General features: G+C 39.5%; 1 protein-coding gene across 2 annotated transcripts in view; it reads left to right on the top strand.

Moving 5' to 3' along the window:
- The window catches only part of GARS1 (glycyl-tRNA synthetase 1), a 51,229-nt gene extending 41,109 nt beyond the window's left edge, over positions 1–10,120 (top strand). The window contains exons 13-17 of one of the 2 annotated variants that reach the window (XM_060415032.1): positions 3,016–3,101; positions 4,666–4,775; positions 7,392–7,485; positions 8,036–8,226; positions 9,813–10,120. In XM_060415032.1, coding sequence (XP_060271015.1) covers positions 3,016–3,101; positions 4,666–4,775; positions 7,392–7,485; positions 8,036–8,226; positions 9,813–9,938 — 607 coding nt within the window. In that variant the 3' untranslated portion in view covers positions 9,939–10,120. Of the gene's footprint in view, positions 1–3,015; positions 3,102–4,665; positions 4,776–7,391; positions 7,486–8,035 lie in introns of both variants that reach the window. The other variant, XM_060415031.1, reaches the window with a different exon arrangement.
- Positions 10,121–13,115: the final 2,995 nt, after the last annotated feature.

The following is a 13,115-nucleotide window of genomic DNA, read 5'->3' as shown; positions in this document are numbered from 1 at the left end:
AAGAAACTAAGAGCTCTAGAAATGATGGCTATGTGGGTGATATGAGTGACATTTTCTTTCATTGATTTAAAATGACATCTCTAAATTTCTTTAAAAGATAACGGGTTGTTTAGAGAATATTAAGTGTATTGTGGAATTTGTAATGTGTAGAAATAGCATTTGTGTCATCAGCCCAAAGGATGGGAGCCAAGTATTGGGAATATGTAAGAGTATGTATACTTTTGTAAGGTACACATGTTACATATGCTAAGTTTAATAAAAAGGGACATGTAGTCAACTTTAGATAATTGCCTGGATAATACACGGAGAAACCAAAGGGATGTAACTAATAAACCAATAAGGGCGCTAAAATGGAATAATAAATGCTCTAGAAAAAGATAGGAGAAGAAAAATGAACAAAGAACAGATGAGACAAATAGAAAACAACTCAGGAAGTGGTAGATTTCAACTCAACAGTATTGATAGTTATTTTAAATATAATGATCAAAACACTCAAATTAATAGCCATGTCAGACTGGTTAAAAAATTCGAGACCCAGTTAAATATTGTTTACAGGAAACCAACTGTAATTTTAATACGGGCATACTTTGGAGATATTGTGGGTTTGGTTCCAGACCACTGTAATAAATTTGTCCCAATAAAGTGAGTGACACAAGTTTTTTTGGTTTCACAGTGCATGTAAAAGTTATGTTTACACTATAATGTACTCTGTTAAGTGTGCAATAGCATTATATTTTTAACAACAGTGTATGTACCTTAGTTTAGAAATATTTCATTGCAGAAAAATGCTAACCACTATCTGAGCCTTTAGCAAGTGGAAATCTTTAGTAACATCAAAGTCTTTTACTGATTATAGATCACTAGAACAAGTATAATAATAATGAAGAAGTTTGAAATATTGTGAAAGTTGCCAAAATGTGACTCAGAGACATGAAGTGAGCAAATGCTGTTGCAGAAGCAGCGCTGATAGACGTGCAAACGCTGGGTGGCCACAAGCCTTCCAATTTGCCAAAAAATGCAACGCTTGTGCTTCTTGTGAAGCACAAGAAGGCAAGGTATGCCTCTACTCAAATTTTAGGTTTAAAGGGAAAAGAATTTTTAAAATATTCCCCATAAAAACATTAATCAAGAAGGTGGAGTGCCTTATTAACATCAAAGGAAACTTAAGAACAAGAAAAATTATCAGGTTGTATTTCATAATGATAAAGGGATCATCAATTCATCGAGAACATACATCACTTCTAGCCATGTGTGCCACTAAAAATCACCTCAAGATATGTACAGCGAACTGGACAGAACTGAACAGAAAGTTAGACAAATTCAGTTACAGTTAGAGATTTTTATACCCCTCTCAGTGGTTGGTAGACAAAAAAGAATTGGTAGGAGTTTGAAGGTATAAACACTATTTATCAACCTACTTGTTGTTTGTAGAATACCTAATAACTGGAGTATATACTTTTAAGTACATTTGGAACATCTTTCATATTTTTTGTATCACAATGCAAAGAATGACTTGGCATTTTCAAAGGGTTGTTTTTTAAAAAACGCAGTATGGGAGTCTGCTTATGGTCTCCAAACCCAGCAAATTTTATAACTGAATATTTCATGATTAGCCCTATACAGAAAGTTTGCCAAACCTTGTCATAGACATTAGGCTAAGTGAAAGAAGCTTTACACAAAAGATTATATGCCAGACTCTAGGAAAGACAAACCTAGTTTAGAGTAATAGAAAGCACATCAATGGTTGAGTGAGAACGGAGGGGATCAAAAGAGAAGGGACCCAGGGGAACTTTCGGGGCCATAGTGGGTGCATATGTATATGTATTTGTCAGCTGTTGTAAGATGAACACTTCAAAGTTGAAAATAAAATTATCTATTTCAATAGGAAAATTTTAAAACATTTCTGGTCTCCTAGAATTAATGTCTGTTTATGCTAGAATAACCTCATATCCCATTAAAGTTAACATAGGTTTCTAACAGATTTATATACAAACAAGACAGCTGTTTAAAAATTATTCTCAAATAGTAACTGTCTCCTTGCTAATTTCAGCTTTTTTATAATTGTTGCATACCGGTACACTTAGACTGTGCTCACAGAGAAAATATATATGATACTATCTATGTGGAGTCTTTAATACATGCATGCACAAACTCCAGAATAGTAAAGTTGGAAGAAATCAATGAAAATCATTCATATGCTGCACGAGATTATCAGTGCTAGGAACTAGCAGAATGCAGTGCACCATGTAGCAGCCATACAGCTCCAAGGACAACCACCTGAGGGCTCTCTTCCCAGCACCAAGCTGCTCGTGAGACCAGACACATCTAAACTGATCATAATGTAATGGAATGCCTCATAAGCTAAAATACAGGTATTACATGAAGTGCTTTATAAAGGTGAATTCTTATAACCTGAAATGGAATGGGCATATCTCAGGATATAAACATGAAGCAGTCAGTGATTTGGGGGGGGATAGTATTTTATATTGACATATCAAGCAGAATCTTTAAACTTCTTTTAAGCTGATCTTCATCAGCATAAGTATAAAACTTTAGTTTGGAAAAAGTGTGGGAATTTTAAAAATTCTTTCTGTAAGATGACAAGTTGGTCATTTTTACATTTGTTGGGATAGTAATAAGAACAGTGGTCTTTTTGCCAGCAGACCTGTTTCTGACAATGTAATTATTCTATAACTGAGTTTAAAAAAATTTTTTCTTTAGTTTTATCTTGATCTCAGAATCAAGGAGTTGGTCACTAAGTCACTTGTGGAATTTTATAAGACTAGCCACATATTTGGGTGCCTTCCAAAATACTGTTTGGTGCTGTTGTTAGAATAATACTTAATTTGGTACTCCTTATGAAAAATTTAAATTTGACTTCAGTTGTTATATCTGGATTGTTGACCAAGTTGTATTACACTTAAAATGAAAAGAGGTTTAGCAGTCTGTAAAACTCCTTTAAATTAAGGCATGGGCATATACGTTTTCACTAATATGTGCTTTGTTTCATTGTAGGGAATTTACTGTTGAAACTGAAGGGAAAACATTTCAGTTGACAAAAGATATGGTCAATGTGAAGAGATTCCAGAAAACACTACATGGTAAATTTGTAAAAATAAATTAAGGAACAAGCAGACAAAAATCATTACTCCTTAATGGCATTTTTTTTTTTTAAGTTTCATAGCATAACTATTTTATGGAAAATTTGAAGAAGAAAATGAATCCCTAATGTTACAGCCCTAAATTTGATGAATATGTTCAAGACATTACCTTGTTTTTTAAAAAAGAAAAAAACATAATTGTACTCATACTTAAAAATAACTTATAATGCCATCTTTATATGTTCTGTGACCAAGGCACATATGAAGAGTATCTCTGATTAAAAGCATCTTTTCTTTTTTCCCTCACTTTAAGGAAAAATTCTTTTTTTTTTAAGCAAAAGAAAGAACTTATCCACACTGTCTTTTCTGGCAGATTAACTTATTAAAAGTCATTTAGGCTAGTGGTCGTTCGTGCTTTTTAAAAGCCAAGGAGATGATGATCGTTTTGTAGGACAAATTCTGTGAGTTGGTAAGTGAATATTTTGGAGAAGGTATGAAGGATTCTTGGTTGAATTGATGCTCCTGGAAACTGCGAGTAGTGGGTATTTGAGACACTACTGCCCGTGGAGTGAGCTGGCCTCCTTTTCCATTTGTTTTTGGCTTGCCTCGTTGTTGCTAGGCCTCATGGAGCTGTAAAAGCAGTCAGAGCAGTGATAGGAGAGAGCAGGGGAGCCCTTCTTCATGCTCTGAGGCCTTTTAGCCACATCCTGGCAGCTGGCTTAGAGCTGTCCTTCAAGATGCCACCTTATCGGCAGAAAATGCCTTGGTCATTTCTCAAATGTTACTCGCATGTGCGAGCTTTGGGTTCCAGTTATCTCCTTTCTCTTGAAACAAGCTCTCAAGGTGAGGGTCAGTTTAGTTAGATGTGGATGGTGCTTAGCCATGGTTCCTTTCTGAATAATAAGTGATAATGAAGGCAATTCCTATGTATACCACAAGTATAACTGCACCCATGGGAAGAGCTGTGGGTTTCCTGGTCTTTGATTGACTTCTGGTACCTGAGCAAGCTCTTCTCTAACGGACTCCTGACCCCAGAATCTTGGAAATACAATAGCAGTAACCTGACTGTCTTAAGGAGTTCTCATCCAGATAGTAAGATAAAGAGTAAAGCACAAATCACATGATACTTGTATGTAGGAGTTGTTTTCATTAAATTTGCCAGCTGCGGTAGTGGATTTTTAATTCTAGCAAAGTCTTACAGAAGCTCTAGAGTTTCAATGCTTTCTGCATAGGTGAGGCAGAAGGCATTGCTCATAGCTTACCAACTTGGTGAAGGAATACACTGGTATCTTGTTTTATTTTTTATGGTATGTAAACAATTAAATTTGGTGAAAAAAAAAGTTTTTCTCTCCTGTTTTCTCTTTAAAGGCATCATGTTTTCTACCAGGAAATGGTTTTTAGGAATGTTCTGATTTTTTTTTTTTTTTGTCCTGCTGTACAGGATCAATCACAATCCATCTAGAATAGAGATATTTTTAGGGCCAGTTAGAATTGTTTCGAGAGGACCCGAAGTGCTTCATGTGGGGTTTAAGAGAGTCTTACTGAATTTCTGTCTCTCTTGCAGTGGAAGAAGTTATCCCAAGTGTAATCGAACCCTCTTTTGGCCTGGGCAGGATCATGTATACGGTATTTGAACATACATTCCAGGTTCGCGAGGGAGATGAACAGAGAACGGTGAGTTGCCATGCAAAGTGTACTGTTTGTTATCTTACAGTGTCAGAGAATGACATCTCTTGAGTGATGTTAAGACAACTCTGAAACAATCAGTTATTATTTACTGGAATATTAACACCTTTGCTTAACTGTTTACGAAGCAAAGCACTTCCTTCTCTCATTTGTGCTTTCGAATGTGTAGGTTATTCCAGATGCCATTGTTTTAGTTGCTTCTGAGTTCTGAGACAACATATTACTTTGGGAGAGCTGTCTGTATTGCATCAAGGGAAGAAGGCGATGATTTATAGAATTTGGACAAACTTAAAAACTGTGTTTATACTTTGGTAAAGCATTAAAAGGAACCTTCTCAAACTGCATGTAATTGTCTGAGGTATTTTGAGGGTAAAGATGTAAATTCCTAGGTTTTAGTCCAGAGATACAGATTCATTAGGTCTGAGACCCCAGGATCCAGGTTTGTGTGTGTATGTGTGTTTATAAGAAACCCAGATGATTCCCTTGTGGGAGATTGACATATTATAAATTGAGCAGAAGTATGTGACGTGTAGGCTTTCCCAGCATTCAGACCTAGCTAACGCTGCATGTTTTTAGGAAGTCTTCATCCACCAAGCTTTCTTTTGCCTCCAGTGCTTTTGAATTGCTGCTCCATGTCTTCCACGTAGCTCTTCATTATGGCTTATTTCGCCTTCCTCACCTAACCTCGGGTTGTGGAAATTATACTCCTTTGATGTATAACTACAGGTTTCCAGGAAGGTCACTCAGAAGAAGAACGCTAGAGAGGAAAGGTTGTACAGGTCAAAGTAACTGAAAGAAGCATTCTTACCTGTGTGACCAGCTAAAGCTGAGTGTGTACACAGTGCTGGACATCAGCTCTGTAGTTTATCCTAGGGCGTTTAGCCTTAAAGATGAACTGATTAGTTCTTGGTTGGATGGCATCACTGACTTGATGGACATGACTTTTGAGCAAGCTTCCGCTGTTGGTGATGGACAGGGAAGCCTGGCGTGCTGCAGTCCATGGGGCTGCAAAAAGTCGGACATGACTGAGCAATTGAACTGAACTGAACTGATGAGTTCTTGGCACCAGTATTTTTAAAAGTTTGACATAACTATTGATAATGTACAGCTAATAAAGCTACTCTTTTATTCTGTGCCCCAAAGTCACATCTTCATTTCCTGACGTTTAAGGAGTGGCTTTTCATTCATTAACAGATAGCAGGAACCTGAGCCTGGACCCCAGAGATAAGACATAAGGGATGGTTCTTCCTGAGGAATGACATCATACTTTACTGAATGTGCCCTTTTTTAGAGACCAAGTTTGCTTCAAACTTTTCCTGGTTATTTTTCTAATTAAGAGTTTTTTAAAAAAAAGCTTTCAGCTATTCCTTTGACTCTATCATGATAAAACCAAAGTTGTAATAGAAATTTCTTAAAGGCTAGGCAAGAATAAGTTATAGGGTTTTATGAATTACATAGAGATTTCACCATGAAAAGGAATTTAATTAGGCTGTAAGAAGCCAAAAATGTTTCTAAATTACTAGCACGTAGTCCCTCGATCCATTTTCCTATAAATTTGGTATAAAAGCATTGCTGGTTAGATAACCAAAAAAAAAAAAAACAAAACATTTTTCTATAAAGTCAGTTCCCCACTTCTCTCTCACATTAAATGGAATTATCATAAGAGGAGGAGAGGAGTGGAATTAGGAGTGTTCCACAATTCATGTGCCATATTGGTGTAGTCTAGGGTTTACTTACAGTGGAATATTCACCATTGCTTGACATTTTAAGATTAATTAGGCTTTTGGGGGGCCAAACTGGACCCCATGCCATTCATTATATTTATGGGACCTATTCATTCTGAGTCCCATATTCTTGTCTTCAAGTGAACCTTTTGTACAGATCCTACTTAAGAACCATCTTCAGCTCCCATTTCCAACCCAAAATGGTAGAATTGTTCGCCTTCTGCCAACTATTTTTGCTTTCTTTTATTTCTGAGTAACTCTGAAATCTGTTTCAGGAGCAGTTTAGGAGGGCTGTATTTCTCTCTGGGTATACAGAACCTCATTTTCGGTTTTTTGTTTGTTTTCTTCCTACTGTTTATTTGGGACATGCATTTGTAAGCTAATTAAACTGTTCTGTTTTACTTAGTCACTAAGACTCATTCATCCTTCAACTCTGTTGAATCTCTTAAAGGACAGAACGGAATTTTGTCTGTTGACACTACTTTTTTGATGATTTGGGGGGAGGTTCTTAGGGATCTCCACAGAAGGAAGTAAGGCTTTTAAGTAGTACCAAATAATTACCATCTTAGATGTCAGTTTTCAAAATACTCTACATCATTTAATATTTTCATGATTGACCTGCAAAGTAGGCAGAGCAGATAGCAGAGACCTACGTTTTAGACAGAGAAGCTAAGATCCAGAGAGGTAGAGTCCACTGAGTTGGTCCAGATTCTGAACTGAAAACCAGATCTTTGTGATTCTAACTCTGGTTATCTCGCTATCTGTTTTATCACACTGCTTTTTAACGTCCTATTTTCCGGTATTTTGATAGTGAAATTTGGACGTTAATGTTTAGATCTTTATACACTAACGCATTTGGATGTCTTTTTAAATCATCTAGTTCTTCAGTTTCCCTGCTGTAGTAGCTCCATTCAAATGTTCCGTCCTTCCATTGAGCCAGAACCAAGAGTTCATGCCATTCGTCAAAGAATTATGTAAGTAAATCCAGTTGGTTAATCTCCATGGGAATACTGTCAGGCAGACTGAATTTTAGGAAATGTCTCTTAAAAAAAAAGTATTGAATAAAGAGTATGCTTGCTCGGGATGTTCTCTCCTAGCATTTGAATGAGTTGGGATAGACCCGAAGAGTCCGATTGCATATTGCTTCTCCTGCTGACCCTGCTGGTCACTTCATCAGGGGACACCAAATGGAGGGTGACAACCCTGCAGATCTGCAGCTGCTGGACAGCACTGAAAGGGATCTTTGCGGCCATCTGGTGTGGCCTCACATTTCAGAGTTGGGAGATGGGAGGCATCCACTGAGCTGCTTGGGGCCACACCAGTCTCCTCACCTTGGCTGCTCATGCCCCTATAGCCGAATGAGGTGCAGGGATGAGTTGAGGGTTTGGGCTCCAGCAAGGGCTTAAACTTTGGGAATGTTTCTGTCTCTTGCAGCTGCAACTTCTTGCTCTATAGTGTTAGCTCCTGTTATAAGTTTCCTGGGCTCATATGACATTTTTAATTTACTGAATTTATTTTGGATAGCGGAGGCCTTGACCAGGCACGGCATCTCTCACAAAGTAGACGATTCCTCGGGATCCATCGGAAGACGCTACGCCAGGACTGATGAGATTGGTGTGGCTTTCGGCATAACCATTGACTTCGATACAGTGAACAAGACCCCTCACACGGCCACATTGCGGGATCGAGACTCCATGCGGCAAATCAGAGCAGAGGTGGCTGCCTTCGCTTTGGCATTTGTAGTCTTAAAAATGCTGGTTGCTTCTGAGCTGAGATGGATTTTGTTGTGTTTATGCTTCCCTTCTTGTTTTTGTCTTTTTCATTTTAATCGTAAGTTTGGATCAGACAGAGCACAGATTTCCCAAATCCCCTAGGCTTAATTATGAAAATATTCATTAACACTTCTCTAATATTTTACGGCCGTTTGTATCACTCTGGGCTCATTCTCTGACAGTTTGCATTTATGATTGTTTATCTGAGCAAGAGAAATATGATCGCAAGTGGTTGTTGCCATAGTTTTATTGGCAGGCTTTGGGGGGCTTAGACAGTTTTATCTTCATATTTCCATGTAAGTATACACACGAGTATGTATAAACTTCTCCATGCTAATCAATTTCAAAACAGTGAATAATATTTCAGTAATTGTACTTGATCGGAAGGGAACGATGGAGATGGGAAAAGTACAGGAGGGAAGGAAAAGAGTGGCCACTTTGACAGCTGCCTGACCAGTTTATGTTGAGCAAGTTTGTATTTTGAACACCTTTCATTTGCTTTGCTTATTACTAAGAGTTTGTAATAGGGAAAACAGGAGTGAAAGGCTGCTTTTTTCCCAAAGGAATTTTCAGTCTACCTTAGAGGTCACAGATTTCTGGCTCATCTTTTTACAATACCAGATCTGGCTACTCTGAACCTGTATTCCTGTCAGGCAGGGGTTCTCAGAGTGTGGTCCCTGGACCAGTAGCATCTGCATCACCTGGGAACTTGTTAGAGAAAAGAAATCTCCACCCCAGACCTGCTAAGTCAGAAACTGGGATGGAGCTGGGGTTTGGAGAGGGAGAAAGGGTGGGCAGAACTGTTTTAACAAGCCCCCCAGGGACTTGCTTGGCAGCCCAGTGGTGAAGACCCTGTGCTTCCAATGCAGAGGTGCGGGTTTGGTCCCTGGTCAGAAAGCTAAGATCCCACATGCCTCACGGCCAAAATGCCAAAAACAGAAAACAGAAATGACATTATAACAAATTCAATAAAAACATCAAAAATGGTCCACATCCAAAAAAAAAAAAAAACTTTAAAAAAGAAACAAGCCTCCCAGATGATTCCTATGGTTGGTCACTCAGGTTTGAGAACCCCTGCTGTGTGGTGGCCACCGTTGGTTCTGGCTGATGAACAGCTGGCCCCTTCCTTAGGGCCTTTTCAGTTTCCTGACTCCCTTCACTCTTGTTACTTGACTGACCGTGGTTCTAAGAGTTGAATTAATACGAATGAAGTGACTTCAGGTCACTGGAGGCTTGGAGGCTTGGAATGACTAGGAAAGGCTCTGTGGGGAATTGGGGTACCCAAGGGAGCTGGCAGGGCTTCTGGGCTGGAGGAAGAGCAGGACCCCAGCCTGGGAGGGGGGGTAGGTAAAGAGGCTTCGGTGGGAGTCACTTAGAAACACACCGTAGGGACCAGTTTTTGGAGGGATCCTGTCACTGTGTAGACCCGGACTCGACTATGTCGTTTCCTGAGTTCAGGGTGAATCCTCTTTTTTTGACAGCCTGATCCAGTTAGTTGATTCTGGGACTTCTCTTTTCTTTTACCCCAGGTCTCTGAACTGCCTGGTGTTGTCCGCGATCTAGCCAATGGCAGCATCATGTGGGCAGATGTGGAGGCCAGATATCCTGTCTTCGAAGGTCAAGAAACTGGGAAAAAAGAGGCAATTGAAGAATGAGAACAGTTTTGGCAACTTCTGACCATTTGCTTTAATAAAAGAATAACTCTTATCATGTCCACTTTACAAAAAAACAAAACAGCATCTCAGTTCCTCCCCAGGACTACATTTTATCCTCAGTGGCTGCCTGATCTTACTCCCACAATTAAAGTGGAAGGAATTCTGAACAGACTTGTAACCTACATGCTCTTGTTTCTGCTATTTTTCCGACCTTGGGTAGACACTCATGACTTAATGTGAAACAGTGAATACACCTTAAACTTAACTTTAGTCATAAGACCGTAAAACTCACCTGAACAAGCTGATGACATGTAGTGTATTTACAGAGTTGTGCAACTGCTACCACCATCCAATTTTAGAACATTTCCGTCGCTCCTAAAAGAAATCTCATGCGCATTCCAGGCCCAAGCACCCACTTACTGTTTTCTGTCTCTATGGATTTGCCTTTTCTGTTCTTTTCTGAGCTGATGCATTGTGCTGAAGAGGCAGCAGTCTCTGAGTAGGGGGACTGGTGTCTGGGAGGTGCTGCGGTGTGCAGGAGGCTGCAGAAGCAGTGGAGAAGGAAGAGACTTGCTGGGGTGGGGGTCAGGGCTGCTCACCCCAGTATCCTGATGACACTCTGCTCTTCAGAGTGTCCAGGTGGGGTGCATCAACAGAAACCGTCTATTTTAATTCTAAGGTGTGCTTGGCTTCCCAGATGGCCCCGGAAATCGCTGAACTTCTGATGCTAGAGGAGCCCCATCTGCCGTGTCTTGACGTAGCACTTTTCAACTGTCACAGTGTCTTTGATTTTAGCCTAGTAGTTTTTGGCTTCGCTTTTGAGGGACTTCACTGCTATGATGTTTTTGTATAGAGTCAGAACACGTGTTCATTTGTTAGGAAGAAATTCAGGATGTGTGTTTGAGCAGCTGTTTATTTGCTGTGTTAAGACTGTCTAGCATCCCATCGTCCTCTCAGACAGTAGGGGGGGTGGGGTGCCATATCTAGAATGTTTTCCTTGTCTTGAGAATGAAGCGCAATTGAAGAATCCCACTGGGATTCTCTCATCTTTATCTCTTCTGCAATAGTGCCTACCACAGTGCTGTACACAGTATGTAGTCAGTAAATAGACTTTGCATGAGTCTTGATTTTGAACAAATCTCTGGGGTATAAATCATTTCACTGATGCTTATTTCTCCTCTGACCTATGCTTTTTAAAGTATTCATTATTAAATTAGAAGAAACTAGCTTTTAAATAAACTTGAGTTTTTATTTTCTAGGTATTTTTTCACCCCTTATAATATAGCTCTTAACTTGGTGTATATTCTAGTATTCTCACATTGGGGCTGGGACAGAGGTATAAGGGGGCAGTTGTCTTTACTACTTAACATTTATTTAACTTTTCACAGTGAGCACCTCCCTAGTCAATCACCCCCACCTCAGGCATTGTTAAGAGCTGCTTAATAGGAAAAATTTAGTAGTAGTAGTAGTAGTAGTAGATTTATCTACTTTGGATCATAAAAGGATTGGAACCAAAGCTCTCTTCACTTTTCATTGGCAAACACATTTGTCATGTGTTAGATGGTGGATATGAATTCTATAAGCCCTGCTTTCTCTGGTCTTTCCTCTAGGTGCAATGCATGATTTCTCCCCAAAGAGCCCCTACTGCCTATCAAGTGATTGATTACCTGCATGGGGAAGCTGGGTCAATAGCCAATGGTTCTGTCTGTCATATGCTTGCTTCTAAGCAAGCAGGGGAAGAGCTGTTTTCTAAAGAGGCTCTACACACTAAAGAGTTGTGTGTACAACTCCTCTCTTCTGTTCAAGTCCAGTGTGTAAGCCAGGGACTTTCTGGCTTGATGTGCTATGCAGCCCATCATTTATGCATTTGTATCAAACTGTGGGCTATCTTGGGGGCTGGCTAAGTAGCACTGTCACACCTGTTCTCCATTATTCTCAAAAATAGGAAGAAGGGTGACAGTCTGATTCCTATGCAATGTACATTAAGAAAACAGTAGTTTCTTGAAAACAGGTTAAATTCAGGACATTCAGACAAGTAGGAGTTGTGTCTAGAGAGGTGGTTGGTGCCTGAGTTCTGCAGGAGTCCAGAACCTTAATACTGCTTAATGGCTCATAATAAAATACTGAATATAGAGTGCTCCAGAATTCATTGTGAAGTCATATAAATAAATGATCCTACTAGTCAGGTGAGATAGTACTAGAGCTGTCAGATTGTTCAAAGGTCTTTGTGATAACAATTCGAAAATCATTTTGTCTAGACCCTTATTTATTAATCCCTTAACCAATATAAATGTAGGCTAATGATAGTGACTGTCTTGCCTAGTGGAGTCTATTCACAAGAGAACCAAATAAACCAGAAATAAATCCAAATTATCTCTGGATGCAGCTGCACTTAACCTCCTATCACCAGGGATAACTATTAATCTGCATCTCTTGGGAGGGGCTAGGATGAAGAGGTTTGGATAGCATCAATCACGTTAAAGAGCCTTGCACCGGCATCTTTGCTGATAGTCTGACTATGTGTAAGGCAGGTTTTGTTTGCTTGGCATTTGTCCACCCCAAAGAAGTTTAGTTGAAGATTCAGCATATGAATGGATGAATAATTTTATTGTGCCTCAAAATTCGCCTGTCTCTTCAATAAATCTCGGTTATTGGGTTGCGTCTAAGCAGTAATTGTGTTAGGATCATGTGGAAGGGATTAATGGCTCTCCTGGAAATTGGTTATTATTTGGGAGCATCACCAGGAAATACCTGAGAGCTGGAGCCTATGGCCCTGACCTCTTGCCAGGAGCTTTTCTGGTGCTGGTGACTTCTGTTCTCCCAGCTATGAGGGTAGACCTTTCTTGCATGATTAAGGATACATCCTTTTAAACCTTTTGCAGCAGTGAGAGGACAGTAGTTCTCAACCCTGCCTGCACACTGAATCACTGGAACTTTTTAATGCTCATGTATGTGCACCCTTCAAGCCAGTTTACTGAGTTTTGACGTTCAGACAGCAAAGTTTTGAAAGCCCCCTTAGGAAAACCTCTGCTAAAACAGATATTTTGGCTCAAGCCATAGAAAGGCTGAGCCCTCCCCACTCCTGCCCCACTCCAGAGTGGGGAAGCATCTTCTGAACAAAATTTTTGCTGACAACAGGTTAAAAGTTGTCATTAAAAATACCAAAGTTTCAGAAAA

Source organism: Ovis aries, chromosome 4 (genome assembly GCF_016772045.2).
Source record: "Ovis aries strain OAR_USU_Benz2616 breed Rambouillet chromosome 4, ARS-UI_Ramb_v3.0, whole genome shotgun sequence".
Classification (NCBI taxonomy): Eukaryota; Metazoa; Chordata; class Mammalia; order Artiodactyla; family Bovidae; genus Ovis; species Ovis aries.
This window is presented reverse-complemented; position numbering and strand designations above follow the sequence as displayed.